The 8,450-nt window shown below is 43.7% G+C and overlaps 1 protein-coding gene across 1 annotated transcript; it reads right to left on the reverse strand.

The window, feature by feature from the left end:
* Positions 1–537: 537 nt before the first annotated feature.
* SSTR2 (somatostatin receptor 2) lies at positions 538–8,054 on the reverse strand. The gene is made up of 2 exons (XM_044004010.1): positions 7,723–8,054; positions 538–3,059 (listed from the first exon to the last, which is right to left on the reverse strand). The coding sequence occupies exon 2, from the start codon at positions 2,954–2,956 to the stop codon at positions 1,847–1,849; it is 1,110 nt and encodes a 369-aa protein (XP_043859945.1). The 5' UTR covers positions 2,957–3,059; positions 7,723–8,054; the 3' UTR covers positions 538–1,846.
* Positions 8,055–8,450: the final 396 nt, after the last annotated feature.

Genomic DNA, 8,450 nt, shown 5'->3' on the forward strand with positions numbered 1-8,450 from the left:
ATACCGCTGATAATATCAGAGACAAGCATTTTTATAGGATTGGTTAAATGGCCTATATATTTCTTGTGGGAAAGGTGTTGGTGGAAGTGATACCTTGTTCTCTATAAGCACACACATGCAGGGTAAATTCAGATCTTTTGGTTGGTGTAGGGTGGCATCCTATAGACATAGTGATGCTGAGCCATCAGTACGCATTAAAAGAATCATTTGCTTTTCATGATGTGCTTTAAAAAACCTCCTTTGAAGAGACCCTTAATCCCATTTCCATTTCTTTTCATTAAGAAATCAAATCACAGGGCAGCTAGGTGGCACAATGGATAGAGCACTGGCCCTGGAGTCAGGAGGACCTGAGTTCAAATCTGACCTCAGACACTTAACACTTACTAGCTGTGTGGCCCTGGGCAAGTCACTTAACCCCAATTGCCTCACCAAGAAAGAAAGAAAGAAAGAAAGAAAGAAAGAAAGAAAGAAAGAAAGAAAGAAAGAAAGAAAGAAAGAAAGAAAGAAAGAAAGAAAGAAAGAAAGAAAGAAAGAAAGAAAGAAAGAAAGAAAGAAAGAAAGAGAAAGATAATCACTTCCCAGACACTAGCTCCAAACGATATTGACTATACTCTGGCTATCATGCCCACAGGAACCTCAGAATGAGTCCCTGTAACCACCCAGGACTTTGATAAGTGACGGTCCACTGTATGTTGCCTGGAACCAGTCAGGATCCTCCTTTCTTAGCCACCAGTTCCAAACCGTGCCACTGTGTCCATAACCCTTCTCTGACCCCCACCCTTTCCAGCACCCCTGTTATGTGTTGTTTTCCCCCATTAGAATGTAAGATCTTTGAGGATAGGGTCTGTATTGCTTGTTTATATTTTTAATTCCTTGGCTTCGCACACTGATTGGCACATAGCACTTAATAAATGCTCTATTTATGTATCTATCAATTTAACTACCATCTCTGGCTGTTGTGACAATTTCATTGTTTCTAATGTATATTTTTCTTTACTTCATTTTTTATTAATTTCCATTGTAGGGACAATAAATGTAATCTCCATAAGAATCATGATCCATTTAAAAATTTTCTTGATAATGTCTACCCCCCACCCCACCCTCTCTCCCAGTTCCCTAAATTAAAGCAACTTAAGATGGAGAAATACAGTACTGTAGCAAAGATGGGTGTATCTTGATAAATACAGTAATCAACAACCGTTACTGCTTCAACTCACTTGAATAAATAAATAATCCTTGTAGTATGTCAGCTAGAACATGTGAACATATCTTCTGATTCTTCAAAATTTTGCTTTTCCATTCCTCAGGCTTAGAATTATTTGCCTGAACTCAGTAATGTGTTACATGTCTGTGTATATTTCTGCATTTGATATCCATCTATACGACATACGCTTGTTTATGGGAAGCATGTATACACAAACACAAAGAATTTAGGCGATAACTATATAGGGAATAGCTACAAATATGAATATAAATTTGTAGGCTGCAAATACTCATATAATAACACATGATCACATAACATATTTGAAAGACAAATACACAGATACAGATCTCTATTCTTGATGAGTCTTGGCATTCCTGGAAATCATACCCAAGTAAAATCCTTTTCTTTCCATCCAGGCTTTGAACAGCCTTCCTGAATCCTAATTGTTCACTTTAAGTGGGGGAGGTAACCAATTCAATGTATGTATTATCATGTACTCAGACAAGCAGGTTCAAATACTGTTCTCTCATTAGGACTCCCTCAGAACAACTATCTTCTTTCTCCAGGACAAGGCTATAGTAGATAGGAGGAAAAGAATATAGCAAATGGGTAGAAGCAAAGAAGAAGATTCTTAGAGATGGTTCAGATGCTGGTCTGGAGATCTCCGTTGAGCAGAGTTCTCTGGGTCTCTGTGGTCTCATTCAGTCGGGACTTGTCTTGTTTGCTGTCACTCCTCTCCCCATCATCTGTGCCACTCGCCTTGACCAGACAGAGGACATTCTGGAAGCTCTTCTTAAAGTTGTCAGACAAGAAAGCATATAGAATGGGGTTGGCACAGCTGTTGGCATAGGTAAGTACCACCACAAAGTCAAACATGCCTTTGAGAGCTGGGGTGGGCATGATGGCAACCGAGACTGAAGAAACATTAAATATGTAGAAAGGGAGCCAGCAGAAGATAAAGACAGCCACTACAATTGATACCATGCGGGTAACCTTCTTCTCTGACTTTTTCCTCTTGGAAGAACCTACTCGGATTCCAGAGGACTTGACCTTGATAATGATAAACAGGTAGCAAAGGCAAATGATTGTGAGGGGCACTAGGAACCCCAAGATGAAGGCGTAGATGATGAACCCTGTGTACCAAGCTCCAGATTCACCTGGCCAGTTGATGGTGCAGCTGCTTCTCCCTCCTTGATTGTTCCTGAGACCAGCATATATCATGATCGGCAAGATAACCAGCAGGGAGAGTCCCCATACAGCCACATTAATCATCTTGGCTGTCTGGGGTCTCCTCCACTTGGCTGACTTAATGGGGTGGACCACAGCCAGGTAGCGATCAATGCTCATCACAGTCAAGCAGAAGATGCTGGTGAACTGGTTGATGCCATCCACAGTCATGACCACCCTGCAGATGGCTTTGCCAAAGGGCCAGTGGACTAAGGCAACTTGCATGGCCAGGAAGGGCAGACCCAGCATGAAGAGCTCATCAGCAATGGCCAGGTTAAGGATGTAGATATTGGTGATGGTCTTCATCTTGGCATAACGGAGGATGACATAAATGACCAGTGTGTTACCACACAACCCAATGATACAGACCAAAAAGTAGATGAAGGTGAGAACAGCATTGCTAGTCTGGTCATAGTATGGTTCTGTTTTGTTTGAGTTGTTTGCAGATGCCATTGACCCATTGGGGTCAAATAAAGGGGGTGACCATGTTTGACTCCCATTGGGTAGATCAAACTCCATATCCATGGCTGCTTTGTAGCAATGGGTTACCCCTAACCAGTTCAAAGAACTTGAAGTGAACCCGTTTTCACCTCAGGGGATCCTGGAGGCAAAAGACAATTCGTGGCATCTGGAAAGGAAAAGGAAAACTGACCTGTCAATCAATGGCTATTTAGTTCTGGTGTAGTGGATAGACTGCTGGCCCTGGAGTCAAGAAGACTTGTTAAATCCAGTCTCAGACACTTATAGCTGGGTGGTCTCAAATAAATCAATTAATTTCTGTTTGCCTCAGTGTCTTCATTTACAAAATGGGGATATAATGGCACCTTTCCCCTCTGGGTTGTTGTGAGCATCAAATGAGATAAATTTGTAAAGTACTTAACACAGTGCCTGGTACGTGGTAGGGGCCATATAAATGTGGTTCATGCCATGTGGTTGTACCACTATTCTAAGTATTTATGGAAAATAGTTCAATAGGAAAAATTATAACGAATATAAAGATAATACTCCTGAGCCACCAATGGCAGTAATTGATTTTGAGTTGATAGTGAAACTGGGATTTTGCTGAGCCACCTATACTTTATCCATTTCATGGGTCACCAGTAATACAGTTATGGAAGAATGCTTTGATTATGCAAAAGTGCTTTTATTTATGTGAGGTTAATAAGTCCACAGGCAGCTAAGTGGTGCAATGGATAGAACACTGGGCCTGGCATCAGGAAGATCCATTTTCCTTAATTCAGATCTGACCTCAGACACTTAATAGCTATGTGATCCTGGGCAAGTCACTTAACCCTGTTTGTCTCAGTTTCCTCATCTATAAAATGATTTGGAGAAGGAATTGGCAAAACCACTCCAGTATCTTTGTCAAGAAAACCCCAGGTAGATTCGTGTAAAATTGAACATGACCAAAAAAAAAAAAATACCTGACTGAACCAACTGGGCCCATACCATAAAAGTTGACAAAATTTGGACAAAATGTCAACTCCTTGCCCTGAAGGGGAGAGGACACATAGTCTCAGCCTTCTTTCAGTGAGGAAAAAGCAGACTGACCTGAATGACTGCTTGGGAGATCCTATTAAATAATGGTTATTGAACAATAATTTATTATTGTGGTTTGCTTGCATTTCTCTAGATGGGCTTAGGGTGTGAATCTACTTATGTAATTCTCATGAATGTTTTAGCTTTGTTCACATTTTTTAAAAATCGGTGGTTTTTTTTCCTCATTGTCTTTATTTCTCTATAGGATCATAAATTTAGCACTAGCAGGAACCTCAGAAGTGATCTCATCCACAACTCTGTTGTATAAATAAGGGAAACTGAAGCCTAGAGATACCAAGTGACTTGCCCAAGGTCTCATTGGCAATAAGTGGCAGAAGTAGGAGATGGACCCAGGCCTTCTGACTCCAAATCCAGCATTCTTTCTGCTACAATACTTAACTTCTTCTAGTGTGTTGTTGTTCAGTTGTTTTCAGTCCTGTCTGACTCTTTGTGACCCCATTTGGGATTTCCTTGGCAAAGATACTGGAGTGGTTTGTCATTTCCTTTTCCATCTCATTTTACAGATAAGGAAACTGAGGCAAACAGGGTTAAGTAACTTGCCCAGGGTCACACAGCTAATAAGTGGCTGAGGCTGTATTTAAACTCAGGTCTTTCTGATTCCAGGCCTGAGTACTCTATCCACTGCACCACCTAGTTGCTCCCTCTTCTAGTGTGTTGAGTTGGAAATGAACTAGCAATTAGAAGCCATAAATCCTAGCCTTCATGCTGAAGAGACAGTGTGATATGATCTGGAAACCTGAGACCTGGGTTTGAATTGTGCCTGTCAAGTCATAGTCCACAGAGTAATATAATAGATTGAGTCCCTCTTCAATGAAAAAGAGCAATAGAAAACTGTGTCTTGTGGGAAGTGGGGCAGTTGATAGAGTCTTTGGCCTGAAGTCAGGAAGATTCACCTTCCTGAGTTCAAATCTGGGCTCAGACACTCACTAGATGTGTGACCCTGGGCAAGTCATTTAACCCTGTTTGCCTCAGTTTCCCCATCTGTAAAATAAGCTGGAGAAGGAAATGGCAAACCACTCCACCAGTACCTTTGCCAAGGAAATCCTAAATGGGGTCAACAAAGATTTGGACACTACTGATAAACAGACTGAACAACAACTTGTGAGAGGTAGTATCTGTCAAAGAGCAGAACTGAGTGGGCTGACAAATTAGGGACCTGACCACAGACTCTGATTGGGACTAAATAGCTTTCTGTGTGGGTTGTTTTCATGCCTAGAATACAATGATAACAGTACAGATCTAAGGAGATAAGTGAAATTTCAGCTGGGTGGGCAGTTTGAGTCATAAGTAAATGATACATGAAAAACTAGGAAAGCTTAGGTAGGGGAAGACATCAAAAGCACACAAACAAAATCTAGAAACAGTGGACTTGAGTTCTCTTTCCCCCTTTGCCACCAATATACTGTGTGATATCAGGAATGTTGCTTAACCTCTCTGTGCATGTGCTGCCACTGCATTGTCATAGATGAGTTTGCGTTTTCAGTGTGGCTTTCTGCAAAGTGCTTTTGAGATTCTTAAATTTTTTAAAAGTTGGATCAAAGTCAGAAGAGGATGAAGAAGTGGTTTTCAGGGGGAAAACTGGAAGGAAATGGCTTTTTTTATTTCACTGATTACTTCCCTGGGTTATTGCTTCTTTGATATTTTTTCCCTTCTTGCAATTTCTAACTCTGATTTTACACATCCTTTAATGTGCTTAAACAACCAATATGCTCTACTGGGCTCCAGCTTATTTTTCAGAGTATGTACATAAATGATTCCATTTTAATGTCTTAATTAGAAAACTGGGGCAGTGGTCCGGGTGATGGACAAAGAGCAATGGGAAGATCTGAGTGTATACTCTTCTCTCAGCTTGGGAATGAATTGTATGAAATCCTTAGTCATTCCTTTCTGGAATGAACTAAAAACCAGAGCCTCTACATCGGAGAAAGGCTGCAGTGTGGTCAGAGAGGGGTTAGAGCCCTTTCTAATATGAGGGAGCAGGGAGATGGAAAATCCAATTCCTGAGTCCCTCATGGAAGGAACTTGCATTGCGCTACATTATTCTTTTTCAAGAAGGGTTCAAGATCCTTATAAACAGGTTCAATGACTTTTACTTTTCTATCTCCCACAATATCCAGCATGGACCTGGGCACAAGGTAAGTGGCTGAATCAATTCTCTAAAAAGTTGAATTGAAATTAAATATATGGAAGATTTTTTAAAAATTGTATAAGGTTTTTTAGGCATTAGAATGGGTGGCTGTTGGCCCCCTCTAAGGGTATTGTGTTCTGATCATTCCCACCTTCACCTCCCATCCAGGATCAAAGTAAACCACTTCTTTTCCTAGAAGCAAGAGAGACTGCATGAGGGGTGGGGAAGGGGAAATGGAGATTAACAGCTAAGGAGCCTTCAGAGTTGCTTTCTCTTGAAGACACTAGAAAATCTAGGAAATGCAGGACCAGTACTGACTAGAAGAAGGAGTGGCTGGGAAGAGTCCAACACAGAAAAGCAGTTTCCCCCTCCTCCAATTAGTAGACAAAAACCTCTTCCTTTCTTCCTTCTCTTAACCCTTGGGTTGCTTCGCAACCGTTTAACCCCAGCGACTTTCCTGGGCGGGGGTGAGGAGGAGAAAAAATTAAGGAGGAATTTACCTTATGTGTATCCCCAAGCTCCCTAGGAAGCGGGGCGGGGGGTGGGGGGGGGGAGGTGGACCAAGGTAAGATCAGCCAAGGAGGTAGCTGACGAGGGGTTGTGCGATTATGTCAAAAGCTACGGGGGGGGGGGAGGGGCGGGGGGGGGAATAAGATAAGGACAGGGGAGAGGGAAACAATAAGAATCCTCATTTTGACTTCTGCTGGGTTGTCCGCTTCTCTCCTCCCAACCTCCGTTCTTCCCAGTTTCCAGCATCTCCAAACCAGGCAGGGATGGCAGGGATCATAGTATCTCTAACTGGAAGAGACTTAGGAAGCCAAGCCTCTCATTTCGACTTTGTGTGTGTGTGTGTGTGTGTGTGTGTGTGTATGTGTGTGTGTGTGTGTGTTCGAGTAGGGGCTGAAGCTCAGGTTACCCTCCCTGACTCTCCTGTGCCTAAGCTACTCCGAGCCCAGAGGAAGCTCCGGGAGAAGTTTTCACCTGTAGCATATCCCACCGGAATACTTATCTGGAGGAGGTCATGGGGGCTATGTGTTGGGGGAGGAGATCTTCTATGATGGAAATACTCTCGACATACTGAGGCAGTCGGACTCATACTTGGGCACCTCACACTCAACTACAGCACACACGGACTCACAACCCACTTCTAACACTAGGACCCATGACCATACACATACACGCCTCGCATCCCTTCATTTTCACAGAAGCCCCCAATAAAGACACAGTGACACACAACACCCACACCCAGACCCACACACACACACACACACACACATACACAAGCGCGTTCAAACCACCACAGATCGAACACACAAATGGACACACATAGAGATACAAACGTATGTAAAGCAACACACCCAGATACAACGTTCTCACCCAACCACAGATCTTGCACACAGAGAGACACAAACATATGTAAAGCAACACACTGAGACACTCTTACACAACCACAGATCCTGCGCGCGCGCGCGCACACACACACACACACACACAGATACAAAGGTATGTAAAGCAACACATCCAAACACTTTAAAGCCCTCACACCACAACTACAGATTCAGCACACACACTCACGCGCGCACACACTTTGCTGTGCTTTCACCTTCGTTTGCCCAGCTCCGCTGGTGCAATTAGTCTTCTTGCTCCGCTCCTCTGGTCCAGGCTTCCTTCTGGTAGGGGTCTCTGGAGTAGACTGGAGCCGAGAATTCCTTCTCTTCGCTACCCTCTCTTGGTTCCGGAGGGCCCTAGCCTACCTGCTCTACCTAGCACCTCGGACCAGCGGGTCACTGGGTGCAGGGAGCTCAGACAGCTGCGTTCTGCAGCCCTGCAAACAGACTGTGTAGAGCGGAACCCGTTAGCTTGTGCTCTCTGTCTGTGTGCGCGCGCTTGTGTCTGTGCGCCTGTCTCTCCATCGCTTTCTGTCTCCAAGCTCGATTCAACCACCCCCTCCCCACATTTCCCCTCCCTCTCCTCTAACAGCTGCGTCACACCAGCCTGCGCTCCGCCCACCTCTCCTAGTCCTTTGGGAAAACCTGCAGCGAAAGGCCAGAGAGGCAGAGAAACCAACCTAAAAGCTGCTTGGGAAGTCCCCGAACAGCTGGACAGTGACCGAAAGGGAGGACCTGCCTGCTGGAAGGTGAAGAGTTAATATATTTCCGATCCCTAATAGCAGTTTGCCAGTGCACCGTTTTAGAGTTCTCCAAGACTTGAAAGTAACCTACTTAGTTGGGCGGGGGGAGGTCCGAATCAACACATTTCTGACTGATTGGGGTTAGGAGAAACAGATTTCTGGAGGCTTGGCCTCATCAGCCAAAAAATGTTGGATTATTT

Source organism: Dromiciops gliroides, chromosome 4, assembly GCF_019393635.1.
Source record: "Dromiciops gliroides isolate mDroGli1 chromosome 4, mDroGli1.pri, whole genome shotgun sequence".
Classification (NCBI taxonomy): Eukaryota; Metazoa; Chordata; class Mammalia; order Microbiotheria; family Microbiotheriidae; genus Dromiciops; species Dromiciops gliroides.